The 15,002-nt window shown below is 47.0% G+C and overlaps 1 protein-coding gene across 1 annotated transcript in view; it reads left to right on the top strand.

Annotated features, from left to right (window-relative positions):
• The window catches only part of LOC121835846 (salivary glue protein Sgs-3-like), a 64,995-nt gene extending 53,140 nt beyond the window's left edge, over positions 1-11,855 (top strand). Inside the window, exon 2 of the mRNA XM_042290364.1 lies at positions 11,497-11,855. Coding sequence (XP_042146298.1) covers positions 11,497-11,855 — 359 coding nt within the window. The remainder of the gene's footprint in view (positions 1-11,496) is intronic.
• The last annotated feature ends 3,147 nt before the right edge of the window (positions 11,856-15,002 follow it).

Raw genomic sequence — 15,002 nt, 5'->3', positions numbered from 1 at the left:
CATCCTCTTACATTGAACAATGACGAAAGCTGTAAGCGAGAATTCTTTCTCCCTTTAGGGAGTGAATCGGGAAGAGACAAGTGCATGCAGCGCGAGAGCACTAATGAAATCATCGGCTTATAGCTTCTTTTGTGCTCCGTTAGGATCGTCGCGAACCTACCGAGGTTCGAGTTCCGACCAGGTTCCTTTTCTTCCGACTTTTACGCAAATTCGGACGAAATTTCGACCAGAGTTCGAATGTTAGGCGCGTTTGCGGAAACTGAAAACGAACTGGAGGCACCTAGCGGAAAACGGGGACGATATTTATTGGGAATGTTAATTCGCATTAACGAACTAACTACATTCTAAAATATAAGTTTATATGTTTGTCTTTCTAGTATGTTGAATAGAGAACAAACTACACTCTAAATTATTTTTCCCGAACACTAGCAATTTGTTTCTATGAGTTGGGCAATAATGTTCCAAGGTCGAACTTCGATTTTGGCCAAACGTTCGAAGGTTCACCTAACCAGTCGAAACTTAGGTTCGGCAAAGGCTAGCGGGATCCCTGAAGTCTACGATCGCTGGCCGAGTGCGTTACCCAGAGATATCGGGCTCAATCCCCGCTCCTACCCATTTCAAATTGGATGAGTATCGTACAACCGCGAGGTCGTGTATCGCTACTGCGTGGTGCACGTTAAATACCCCAGGCTACCGGTGGTACTCCACTGGCTAAATTTCTCACCTAATGGCGCGTTTACTCTTGCGGATTCGCGGGCGTATCCACGCAGACGGAAAGTACAGTTTGGAGCCGTGTGGCGAGATTGATTCGTCGTTGGCGGAAAATCCGGATCACTGCGAGACCCATAACCAGATTTTCCGCCAGCGACAAGCCGGTTTCGCCACCCGGCTACAAAATCCACATTTCGCCTGCGCGGATCTGGCAACGAATCCGCACGTATAAACGCACCATACAGCGTAAACCCATGTCGCTGCACCTTAAAGGGACCTACCTTCCTAACGCTGTATAAACACAAACGTCCAATTTCTTTTTTTTTTAGCACATAACATACGTTTTTATAAGGGTAACTGCGTAAAAACGTAAGACGCAAAAGCTAGATGCAAAAGTGTCGAGACCGTAAATATTCCGCTGAATTCTGCTGAACGTAATTAGGGAGTTTTCGTAGACCGTGCTTCTTCCTCCGCTAAGCACTCCGCAACGCAGAAACCGCTGCTGCGCCTGCGCGCCCATGGCCTTGACTGCAGAGTTCCTGGTATCGTAGAGGGTTGTGGAGGGCTTAGCGGAGGGCGAAACGCGGTCCACAAAAACTGCATATTGTCATTAACATCCGCAACAATCGACGCCGCAATCATTCGGCTCATACATTACACAAAATAACGGAAGACACGGTGTTGGCTGCGTACATAATGACGAAACTATCTACGGATGCGCCACAAGCATGTTCGAAGTCATTCCATAAACATGTATGCTTGGAACATTTCCGCAGGCTGTTTTCTGTATAACCATCGTGACAGGATCTCATACCATGGCACGCTTCAGGTTGCGTCTGCAGAGTTTATTTTGCATTCCATTTCATTTTATTTATTTACTTCGAAGACCCGTTTCCGGGTATTACACGAGGGAGGGTAAGAAGACACTACTTACACACAAAAGACAAAAACACGAAAATAAGAAGAGCATGGTACATTGGCAGCGCGACAGCGGCTTTACGTCACATTCCCACTGGCGACCCAAAACCGTCTTCTAAATACGACGATTTTTTTTTTTTGTTGTCAGGTATGACCGAAGTAAGGCCGCGGAAAACTGCTTTCGATGCCTATTTAGGCAGCTTCGTGTTTTGGCCGCCACGAGTCATTACGTTTTGCGCGGTTACATCTTACTATAGCTGTAACGTCAACTCTTGTCGAGGCATAGAGGCGTGACGGCACGCATAAGTGTGGGAAATGCACGAATCTGTTAAAAGAAGCGAGCCCGCCTTTCCCGACCGCACACAACACTCGCAACACATAGCGGGCGAACGGCGAACTTACGAAAACCGACCTGAAACAGGTACGACTCGACTGCGTTCACGGCGTAAGTTTTGAAAAAGTTCCGACGATCGCGAACTCTTCTCGAGTTCCACCGACCTGCGCGTGACGATGCAATTTTTGTCGCAGCTTGGTTGTATCGTAGCGTCGGCTCCGGTCAGACTTAATCAGAGTATAGAAGTTCGACCTCGCCATTGACCAAACTCTCCCCGTACACCGCTGTGCTCGTCCCAGTGCTCCGCGGGAAAGCGGAAGCGCAGGCATGTTGGAGAGCGAGCTGAGTGGCAGCGCTGCGGTTGTGTGCGAGCGGACATCTAAAATGTTTTAACGGGCACTACGCGGAATTTGGGAGTTAAATTTGGGGTAGTCATTAGGTGATAAGTTGCTCCCGGTGATGCTGAGCGACGCCTCTCAAAGGGGAGAAGCTCCCGCGTCAATTTGAACGCTTTCAAAAGCATATATTCTGAAAGAGCCCGAGAAACTGAGCAAAAAAAAGCGTGTAAATTTCAGGAACAAATTTTTGAAATAATTTTTCATTGTAGAAAATTAGCTACTTTACCGGTCCGCCGTCTGGTTGTGACGTCAGATGTTGTACAAATATCAGCACGTGGATATCATGGGTCCGTTTCGCCCAGCGTCAGAACCAGTCAGAAGGCCGTCGCGATCGTCCGAAAGAAACAATGAACTACAATTCATCAAGACTTTCTTAGAGCCTTAAGCTCGTGAAACATGAAGTAAGAGCCGAAAGTTCGCGGAACGTGCCGATTAGGCGAAAAAAAAAATCGAAGTCATCGTCGTGATAGGGCGATCAGTGCACTGCATCAACTTAGGCCCCAACTTTGTGTTTGGCGAGTTAAAAAAGGCCTTAGTCGAGCAATAACCAGGAAATGTTTCAAGAATTTCAGCACGATATTTCGGAAGATTCGCCGTTCGCATTCGATCCTGCGACAGGGCCTCCGATGGGACCTCCCGTGGGGGCTGCATTCGCGACCTGCCGACATGTGGACCCAGATGCCGCTTCGAAGCAGAATGGCACAGAAGGTTTCATTTCCCGGCAAGCTGTAAACTGTTTTCTAGCACGACGCGAGCGATGAGTGCCAGCGTTTGTGTGGAACTGCTCGGACCCACTTCATCGCATGAAGAGACTTCTCGGTCCGCAACCCATAATATGTCACTATGCTGCATTTATTCGTGCTATGATTGTAACCCACAGTGAGTCACCAATTCCCCACCATCCATCGCATGACACAAACAGCCTGAGCCATACGCAAGTAGCAAAACCAGACACTTTCGCTATCACTACAACGCACAGCCCGAGTACGTCACCGGCGGGAAGGCGCACGAGCGACCCGGGTTGCCAGTCATCGAGAGTATTTTTTTCGCTGCTTCAAGGTTGAAGGTTCCTTTGAAATGGCTAGCATTCTGCGCTCCGCGGAGGACTCTACTAGCAGTACCGGAAAATGCTTCTTTTTTACCCTTGTTTTCGTAGGAGAAATAAATGCGCTTCCCGGCAGCAGCGGAGGCCAGCCACGTCAAGGTGCTTTTGCGCGAGCTGTGTGCCAAGTGTGTGCCAAGAGAACTAAAGTCACATGAAACATTTTAACTTATGCTGGAATACTTATAATAGCCGCGTGCTAAGAGTTGAGAATCCTTCTGCAGCTGGAAAAACAACAAGGGTGGCAATCGCAGACTCAGGTCGTCTGTGACCACTACGACCTCCGCCGAAAAAAGAGCGCTAATAAGATTGAGAAAAAATATAGTGCACATTCTAGCACTAGTCAACATTTGACGCAGCCATATTTGTTGCTCATAATTGCTTCAGTCATTCTTATTTTCATAAACGCTATATACGCTTTGGCGTCGAATGCAGTTCGGGCTACTCTCGGAGCTCGACTAACGCGGCCGATCTCTTGAAAAACGATAAGTGATACGTCTAAACGAGGTTCAATTGTCCGAGTTTCAAGACATGACTTGCGACAAACTGCTACTCGTGTCTGGTATTAGAGAGGTTTAGTGAGCAGGTATTGAGTTCCATTATATCCGATAGAGCCGTTGTCTGGTTTCTTTTGTCACATAGTTGGCGTGAAATTTTTGCTCGCAGAAAATGTGGGGAAAACGTTTTCATTATATCCCAGAAAAATGTGAAAAAAATAATGTCGTTAAGCGGAGGCGTCAGTTTTCTGCGGCCCTAATTGCACAACCAAAGCTTAATTAAAAAAAAAGGTCCGAGGATACCCAAGCCTTTATAAGCTGTGAATGCGAAAGCATGAATGTCGTTCTTCCGCTCCCTTAGTTCGTCTGCGGCTTACTAGCGTAAACGGCCACATTTCGCTACTGCCGAGGTAACGGCAGACGACCGAACGCGCGCTCTCGTGAAGTGGCCGCTCCGCGCTCAGCTCGGACGTGCAACCTCTACTTAGTTTGTCCAGTAGAGCTGTGCGGCCAGCTGCCCCCTCTTACCGGCGGCCGGGCCGCTGCGTGTGCTGCGTCGCCATGGAAAGGGCTTCTCTGAAGGCGTTTCTTGGAACTACGCCGCGCGAGAGCCAATGGGAGTCTCGTTCCTTGATGACGCTCGCCAGCCAATGGGAGCCTATCCACCAGATCGCGGCTTCACTTCGGCCTATGGAGACAGGGGAGTTCAGGTGCCGTTTGGCGTGGCTTCAAAGCTGATGACGTCGGTTCGGTTCATAGAACAGTTAATACTTTCAATTTAAAAAAAAAGAAATATATTATACAGATATACACTGCCTTCCCCAGTGAACCCATGGATGAGTGTTTCAACGCGGTGCATTCTACTCCAAGAGTAAAGTGTGCTATAAGCCCTGGGGCTTAGGGGAAGAAGAAGAAGGAGTTTCTCAGCTAACATGGACGGCTGTGCTTTCTTTCCTCACCGGCTACGAATATTACATGGTGACAGCGAATTTAACAACATTCATTCATGAACTTACCCTCCAAGCATCTCCAGAGGGCATAGGCACCGACCGAAGTCCATTGAAGTCCAAGCGTGTTAGTCAAGCAGGCGCAAATACACAGGGAACCACCGGCAACCACTTCGCCCAAGATGGCTACCTCTGTGTTCGCTTGTCAACCGCCGGAACTTTTCTACTTCACAAAAACGGAAGACTGGCCTCGATGGATACAGCGCTTTGAGCAATTCCGAGCCATAAGTGGACTTCACAACAAGCCCGCAACAGAACAAGTGAACACCTTGATATACCGCATGGGCGAAAATGCAGAAGACATTCTACTCTCACTTAGGACTACTGCCGACCAGTTACTACAATACGAAGCCGTTAAGAAGGCCTTCGAAGACCATTTTATTGTACGGCGCAATATCATCTACGACCGAAGCAAATTCCATACAAGGAAACAAGAAGAAAACGAGCCCGTTGAAAACTTCATCACCGATCTGCATGCGCTCGCGAAATAATGCAACTTCGGAGCACTCCACGACGAGATGATGCGTGACCGCATCGTCGTGGGAGTCCAAGACAGAAAACTATCCGACAAAATTCAATTTAATGCAAAATTAACCTTAGAGTCAGCAACCACAATGGCGCGCCAGTCGGAAGCAGTCAAAAACCAACAAGACGCTTTACATGGAACCGACAACGTCAACAGAGTTCAATCGTTCAAGGAACCAGCCCTTTTCAGAGAGACACCCCAAAAGGGAAACACAAAACAATTATTCTACTGGTGCGGCAGGGAGAAACACTTCAAAGGTCCAGCGCGAAATGCCAAGTGCAATAAATGTCAGAAGCCTGCACTCTAAGAAAAAAAGGGTGTAGTCGGGTGCATCGGGCGCACATGCACCCTTTTCCTAAAAGATGCACCCTGCGTTTCCCAGCCAGTGTACTTGTACACCGACAATGAGCATCCTCCTCTCCCTTAAAAACCTCTAGGTGTATCAGTGCACCCCCACGCTAGCCCCGCGTCCCGATCAGCTTGTGCTTGGATTCCCCTTTGGGGGTCACTCGTTGGGTTTGACAGTTTCTTAGGAAGTATGGAGCTTTCCCATTCACTCGGTATTGACAGTAGAGTGGGCGCTATGCTTGTTTTAGGCCAATTGGGTCTCCGGGTAGTATCACGTGACTATAGTCTCCAAGCTAGAGATAAGGCAGAGCACGGCACCTGCCTGAAGGCCAAGGCCACGGATAGCATCCACTGCACTATTAACTTTGGGTCGAACTTTCAAGAGGATATAAGTGAATAATCCTTTCGTTGTGTTCATTGTTGGGTCGCCCCTGAAGATAAGCCTTTGCGAGGCACCCCCTTTTGGCCTTGAGGGAGCTGCAATTTTCATACTCCTTTCTTTTTTCTTTCTCTCCATAAGCTGAAAGCACGGAAGAAGGTAAAGGTTTCATGGATGACTTAGTATCTTTTTTTTTTTTATCTCGGTGCTTCCCGGCCTAGTTTCTTGTGCGCTGTGCCGCGACCAGCGGGGCTGCCGTAGATTTCGTCCGCGACGATGTATTCGAGTGTGCCAAGATTTTTAGTGTTTGACAAGTCCTACGAGTATATCGGCAACAAGCGAGTTCTTCAGAAAAGCCCAAGGAATTCTTCTGATGAGTTTAGTGTTCGGTTCGGCGAACTACTGCTTCTGCTACATTGTGTTGGATCTTCACGGACCCCTTTCCTTTCGTTTTTGTGTTGTTCTGCAGTGCCCGTGTCGACATATATTTCGGATTACATATTTCGAGTCCGGCGTTTTCATCGTAAGTGCTCTGCAACCTACTCCTTTGCAACAATTGACAGTTCCGTTCCGGATTACTTCTAGAATTAGGCAGTGTCTATTTTCTCGCAGCCGGGAGAATAATTTCCCCGAAATTCTATCGGCAGTCGCCTGCCATTAGCTGACTACAATCATGTGACTAACCGCAGGTATAATACTGACTTTCCTATTCTCCTGGCGTTTTGTGAAAACACGTTTTTGCCGAAACACGTTTTGTAGACACGTTTCATCGACACTACGTCGCCATTCACACTCTTACGACCAAGTCAGACCGAGAGAGACCAGACCGGCTTTTAAGCATTTTGCGACTTCTTAGGACCGGATGCGATGCTGCCGAGCTGGTCCTAAGAGATCGCAAGAGGCTTAAAAACCGGTCTGGTATTTCTCAGCCGTACTCGGTCGCAAGAGTGTGAACGGGCCTTAACGTTTCATCGTCACTCGCTACGCAAAATGCACGCTGTAGGGACATTTTGTCGCGCGTGTATCTCTGAGGCGCGTGCTCACCGACCCAGCCGACCCGTTTGCGCTACTTCGTGGCGACAGTCTGCGACGGCTCATTACGAAAATGTTAGCCCACCTGTCCCACCCATACACGTCACTTCGCGGATAGATTCTGGGGCGGCTCATTACAAGAAAAGAAAGGAGAGAAGCTAATATAGAAAAGCTAATCTGAGCTGTCGACAAAACGTCGTTCGATGAATTAATGGCGACTGCCGGTGGAATTTTGTGGAAATAATTTTACCGGCTGCTGGCAGAATGGACACTACCTAAGACTCACCCCCGGTTCTTGTTTGCTTAGTAATCATTTCAGTTGTGTAAAAGCTTCTTTGTACGTCTTCAGATATGACAGATTGCTTGCAAGTTTGTACTTGTTTACGAAATAGGCCGTCTAATAAACTTCTATGAGATTTGAAAACAATACCATGTGTCCGTTTTCCTGCCTTTTTGCAATCACCGGGGCGCATACATTTTTTACTGTTTTCCTTGATGTCTTAAATAGGTTTATGAAGTTATGAAACGGGTGCATAAAGTGCTGCGACCATGCACCTTTGAATCGGGTGCATCTGTGTTCTCTCCGAATTTAGTGAGTGTAGAAAGAGGTGTAACAGTACACTACTGAACGGGGTGCTCCTGTGTTCCCTTTGAGAGCAGTAGGTGTAGAAAGGGGAGTAATGGTACACTATTGAGTGGGGTGCATCTGTGTTCCCTTTGAGTGAGGCGGGTGTATGAAGCGGTGCAATGGTACACCATCGAATGGGGTGCATCTGTGCTCCCTTTCATCTCATTGGGTGTAGAAAGAGGTGTAGCCGTACACCATTGAATGGGGTGCACCTGTGTTCCCTTCGAGTGAGATTTCTGTAGAAAAGGGTGTACATGTGCACCACACCAACGGGTGTACACGTACTCCCGTATTTGGGGTGCACTTGTATTCCCCCAAAGGGTGTAGTATATGTGACAAGCACTTACACCCCCTATGGGTGTACCCCATGACACCCTTTTTTTTTAGAGTGTGGTCACTTCGCAAGCGTTTGCCGGAGCGGCACTCACGTCCGAGAGGTAACCACATACGCACCAGAAGAGCCGTATTTCTTGGGAGTTCTTCAAGCCTCAGGAACACAATCTTGGGAGTTGACTGTGGAAGTCAACAACACGCCGGTTATTTCTAAAATCGACACAGGAGCCGACGTCACAGCTGTTCCTGAGAGATTACTCAAACCATCCCTCGGCAATGCGGCCCTGACGACACCAAGACGGGCCTTGAGGGGGCCCAGTCAAGAAAGACTAACTGTTCTCGGTGTGCTAAAAGCAGAAAATCCAGTACCGCGACAAAGTTACTATAACAGACATCTACGTGATACCTGAGTTGCCGACTCCATTACTCTCCAGAGCAGACAGACAGTGAGATCCTGGGTGTTGTCAAAAGAATGAACGAGGTACTCGCTTGTCAACCTACGACAGTGGACCCGAGGACGAGTTCCCAGCACTTTTTCATGGCCTTGGTCACGTGAGGATGCCTTACACGATAAAACTCCGTCCGGATGCAGTACCTCTTTCCCTCGCATCTCCCAGAAGAATCCCAATTCCCCTGATGGACGAGATCAAAGACGAGATCGCCAACATGGTTAGACAAGAAGTAATTGAAGCCGTTGAAGAGCCAAGAGACTGGTGCTCTGCCATGGTGATCGTACAAAAGCCAGATGGGAAGTTCAGGATTTGCGTGGACTACACTGAACTGAACAAATATGTAGAACGCGAACTGCACCCCCTCCCAGTCACCGAACACGTACTGGGACAACTAAGTGGAGCGAAATTTTTCTCGAAAATGGACGCCAATTCAGGGTTCTGGCAATTCGAGTTGGCCGAAAAATCACAAATCATGACAACATTCATTACACCTTTCGGAAGATACAAATTTAAGCGACTACCGTTTGGCATCACATCTGCTCCAGAGTTCTACCAACGCAAGATGAGCCAAGTCCTGAGTGACATCGAAGGACAAGTGTGCAATATGGATGACATTCTCGTCTATGGGTCGACCAGACAGGAACACGATAAGCGACTTATTTATTTATTTCATAATACTATCAGTCCCCCAGTTGGGACTATGATAGGAGTGAGTACAAAAAACAGTCGACAATGTAATACACATGCAGAACACAATGACAAAAAATGAGGGGCTCTACGACACCTAATACTCATATCAAAAGCACAAAGTACAGCAAAAACGATAAGATGAGGTCTATTAGTTACATGGGAGACACTTCATAAAATCCAAAACAGTTTTGGATTTAACAACGCCTTCAGGAAGTTTGTTCCATTCCCTTATCGTCCGAGGGAAATACGAATTCTTGAAACATTCTTTGTTGAATTTGTACTCTTCGATTGTCCTAGTATGCTTATTACGTGTGATTCTAGATAGATGGGGTTTGATGAATCTATGTTTATCAATCTGCAGTGTGCCATCTACAATCATGAAAAGCATTTTTAATCGCTCAATTTTTCTCCTCTCTTCTAATAAGGAGATACTTGCCTTCGATCTGTCTTATTCCGTCTTCAACAAAGAGGCATAACGTTGAACGTGAACAAATGCCAGTTTGGAGTCACGCGCGTCAAATTCTTGGGACACATCATTGACCAAGGAATTCATCCTGACGAAGCAAAGGTGGAAGCTGTCAAACAAATGAAGACACCTTCGAACGTCACCGAACTGAAGAGTTTCCTGGGAATGGGTGAATTACCTTGGAAAATTCATACCATACCTTTCACAAGTGTCATACCCTCTGACCACACTTCTTAGCTCTAAGAATCACTGGAGCTGGGGAGAAGACCAACAGCGATCTTTCGAAAAGTTGAAACTGGCACTCACCTCAAGTCCAGTACTAGCTTTATTCGATCCCAAGAAGCCACCTGTGCTGTCCACTGATGCCTTGTCTTTCAGAATTGGAGCGGCAATTCGTCAGGAACAAGACAATGGACAGTATAAACCTGTAGCTTATGCGTCACGGACAATGAGCGAGACAGAGAGGCGCTACGCTCAGATAGAAAAAGAAGGGCTAGCTTTAGTATGGGGTTGCGAGAGATTTCGGGACTGGGTATCAAAATTATGATTGAGGCAGATAATAAGCCCCTGGTTCCGATATTGACATCAGAGCGCTTGGAGGACATCACGCCAAGACTCCAACGCATGAAACTGAGAATGATGAGGTACTCGTACGAGACTAGACACATCCCAGGCCAATATCTCGTGGCTGCAGATACGTTGTCAAGAAACCCACTACAGACGGACCCAGACAAAGAAATGGAAGACGAAATAGCAGCCTATGTACAAGGTATTACTCTCAGTCTGCCGGCATCACCGAACAGACTAGAACAAATTCAAGAAAAGCAAGAAAGTGATGACACCTGCCAGCTGCTAAGGAACTACAGCATGCATGGCTGGCCCTCTAAGAGCACTGTGGACACCAAATGCGTGAGTTACTGGCGACACAGAAACGAGATTGCCGTGGAAGAAGGACTGCTCATGCGAGGGTCCCGTATCATCATTTCAGCCTCACTGCAAAAAGAGATCCTGGAGACTATACATGAAGGTCATCAAGGTACCACCAAATGTCGGGCTCGAGCGAGAGAGTCTGCCTGGTGGCCAGGAGTGTCTACAAAAATAGAAGCGTATGTAAGACGATGCACACGATGCACTCAAGAGAGAAGCGATCGCCCTGAACCTCTCATCCCTACTACATATCCAGACAGACCATGGCAGCGTGCCGGGATGGATCTCTTCTACTTGCAAGGGAAGTAGTATATACTTGTAACGGACTACTACTCAAAGTACCCAGAGGTGGCTCTTTTGAGCAGTTTGTCAGCGAGCTCAGTAGTTAATCACCTGAAGTCCATCTTCGCAAGACATGGCACACCAGAGATAGTGTACAGTGACAACGGACCTCAATTTCAACGACTGGTGAACTCCGAGTTTACACAGTTTGCGCGAGACTGGAAGTTTCATCATATTACATCCAGCCCCAAGTTTGCGCAGAGCAATGGGCTTGCGGAAGCTCGCGTGAACATAATTAAGGCCAGTTGGAAAAAACCTGATGATGCCTATTGGGCACTGCAGGCATACTGAGCAACGCCACTGGGGAATGGCTTCAGCCTTGCAGAACTTCTGATAGGCCGTCGCATTCGCGCGTCCCTTCCAATAGCAAACCACCTTCTGGAGCCAAAAACTCCCGATCTCACAGAGCTCCGGGAATGGGAGGAAAATAACAAACTCACACAGAAAACCAACTTCGACAAAAGACACGGTGCACGCCCCTTGAAGCCAATTAAGGAAGGGGAAAAAGTGTGGATCACTGACCAGAAGACCGATGGACTCGTGAAGACATCTGCAGGACCACCCCGGTCCTACATAGTAAAGACGCCAAGAGGGGAAGTGCGACGGAACAGATTCCACTTGATCCCAATGGAAATGTCCGTAGGGAACGCCCAAACAGCTGACAAGAACGTCAGCAATCAAGAAACGATGGCAATACCCGCAGGGAACGCCCAAGCAGCTGACGAGACCGTCCGCAGTCAAGAATTGTCGTGCCCGGTGCCGTAGACTTCCCAACTTCCAGTCACACGAAGCGGACGTGTGGTAAGACCCGTTCAGAGACTGAACCTATAGATACAAATGAAAAGATGGGAAAATAAAGAGGGGGAGATGTGGTATAAGCCCTGGGGCTTAGGGGAAGAAGAAGAAGAAGGAGTTACTCAGCTAACATGGACGGCTGTGCTTTCTTTCCTCACCGGCTACGAATATACTACATAAAGAAAACAAAAAAATTGTGGATATCAATTTTTGCTTGGGTAAATTTTTCTTAACTTATTTTGAATTACAAATTTTATGATGCAATTCTATACTTAACGCACCATTGCATCTTCAAGCAAATGTTCTTTATTTGAACAGAATTAGTGAGGTCCTGTATTTTTAACGCCTTCATTTCACCTTGACATTTGGCACAGTGGTTGCGGAGTTCTTTTCGTATTCAATTTAGCACAATTTTCGTGAACAGTAACCTGCCGTCTGGATTACGGTTCATTCTATTCTATGCATTTCAATGTGTACGAGAATCACAGTGTACATGTTTTAGATCACAGCCCAGCACGCGCTTGTTTGTTGCTTCGGAAGGCGAGCAAAGTACACGCAGGAACGCTGAAATTGCCATCGACCAGAAGCGCCTTTTTGGGAATGGTTTAAATATGCTTCGCTAAATTTCCCAGCCACTAAGGAGCATGTGAATGCTACAAGAGTAGTTACACGTGCAACCCGTCTGCAACCGTAACTTTTCTCAAGAAAATTTAAAAACAAAACGGCACCTTTCTCCGGGTAGGGCAAGAGTATGCATGGCACGCTCCACACACATTGCGAGCATTCTCCGTGGTGGTCGGGTAATTTGTCCAAAAATATATTGCGTGTCTCTTCTAACTTTCTTCGCCTGCGAAACTGCTTGCTTCTATTAGGAGAACATATCTATGCTAGCGATTGGACAAAACGACAGTCGCGGCTTGTGCGTACCGAGTTGCAGAAACGGCTTTCTCCAAATCTCAATTGCTTTCTTTTATTTTTACTTGTAGTTAATCACGTCGACCAAGGTCATATTTTGCACAAATATAGATTATTATCAAAATTCAGACAGCACGCGAGAAAGGGGGGCGCGAACGTACCCGACTGCCTGCCGCGCGGCGCGCTCCCCCTGTCGGTGACGTCACGTTTGGATTGCGGGGAAAACCGGGGAAAAACTAGGGAGAACAAAATTTCGGTTTCGGTAGCCAACAAAATATAACGATAATATTGCCTTTAGAAGGGTAAACGAGAAGGAGAAAGAAAAGACACAAATCTCCAAACACAAACGGATTTGTGTTTGTCCTTTGTTCCCCTTGTTGCTCTTCTCCGGAGATTATTATTGTCATTCTTGTCCAGCTCGCTCGCACCTTCGCGATTATTGCATTATCAGCAAAATATAACTTTTATAAAAAAATTAAAAAGATTGTCCGCTGTTATCCGGACGTTACTAAGTTTTTGCGCTGGACACTTAGAGAGGGCGTAAGTAAAGTCACATGTGATATTTATTTAACTCAAAGACGCCCCGATATTGGTGAAATCAATTATGGACACCATACGAAACTTCATGATAAATTTCGCAAGTATGCATGAATGGTCGTGTCGTGACGTCACATCAGGCATGGAAACGTCAGAGTCGCGGGCGTCGACGTATTCCCGGATTTGATCAATATGGTAAATGGTGCGTGCAAGGATCATCGTGGAAGAATTGAGCTTCACTCAATACCGCGAATCTCGCATCTCTCAGAACGAATTTATTTTACTGGAACAGCAGTCAAGAGCTGTCGTGGCTTCCTTTGCATGATGTTACGTCAGAGCTTCCGCTGTTTCGTACGAAAACGTTGTGTGTTTTGCGGGTGCAATCTGAGCAGTTGGGCTCTGTTTAAAATAGAGCTACTTGTACGGCGGAGGATAAAAAATTCGAATATTGTGCGGATGATATTCTCCATAAATGTTTTATGAAAGAAAGTTTTACCGGACAATCCCTTTAAATAGAGGTAATCTGGGGAAACGAGATGGCATTTCAGAATCGTAAAGCCATACGCGTTCAGATGATGCTTTTGGATTAAGTAGCTATAAAAATTTAAAAAGCCGGCCTAGTTCCCTTTTAAAAATAACAAAACCGTAGTGCCAAATTTTTCGACGTCATCTAAAGAGGGCCAGCGGAGGGCACGGATTGGACTCGAGCGCCGTTCCTACCCTGTCAGTGACTGCCGCAGTCACACCGCTATACTTCGGTTCGCCTTCTGTCCACACGCAGCCGACGGTATACGAGCTGATGGGAACGATCAGACAGTGTCAAAGCACACTGCCGTGGTGTTCGTCACTACGTGTTCTATCGTCGCTGAACCAGTCATAAGCAACAAAAAAAAAAAAAAGGACTTCCGCTTTTGAAGTTGGTTGATCGGCCGTATTACCTCGTAGCTTCGGCCGCGTCTGCATTTGAGTTGAAAATCGAAGTATAATACATGGTACAAAAGACAGACACTGTTTTTTCGGCGTGTTTCTTCTTTGCATGACGTCACGTCGCTCATGCGAGAGCTGTCTGCCAACACGTTCAACGCATGCATGAAGCAAACATGCTTTGAGGATACTCGAGGCGTAGCCGAGGGCAATTTTCTCATCGTGTCTGTGGAGAAACTCCGCGTCTCTAGTATAACGATACCAGTGTCGCGACTCCGGAGCACGTATACTGTCACATGTTCTCTCCTGTCCGATAGCGCTTCCACAATGACCATTCACTCGAAGAGGCATGCAAAAATAACATTGTAAACACTTTGTTCCCCTTGCCCTTTTGATCTCTAACGCCTATTCTGACAAAAAAAAAGGTTTTGTTTTTATTATGATAATTATTCTCGCGATAGTAAAACAGGTTAAGCACGATAAGTTTTAAATTGACCGAAGTGTCATACCATCTATCATCATTCATCTATCTACCATCTATCTGTCATCTATGCAACTTAGTCAGCCTAAACATACACCTCTAAGGCCCCTCGCTATCGGAAAATAAGCCTGCGCCTTTCGCTCAAAAGCACGCGTCCCTCGCGGGCGAGTTAAAACTGCCCGGTTATATGCCATGTCTGGAACGCGCGTCTCCGACCGGCCTGTTTACCGTCCCATCCCGTCCCCGCAATGAAAGTGGTC

The sequence above is a fragment of the Ixodes scapularis genome, unplaced genomic scaffold (assembly GCF_016920785.2).
Source record: "Ixodes scapularis isolate PalLabHiFi unplaced genomic scaffold, ASM1692078v2 PGA_scaffold1__304_contigs__length_218370807, whole genome shotgun sequence".
NCBI classification, from domain to species: domain Eukaryota; kingdom Metazoa; phylum Arthropoda; class Arachnida; order Ixodida; family Ixodidae; genus Ixodes; species Ixodes scapularis.
This window is presented reverse-complemented; position numbering and strand designations above follow the sequence as displayed.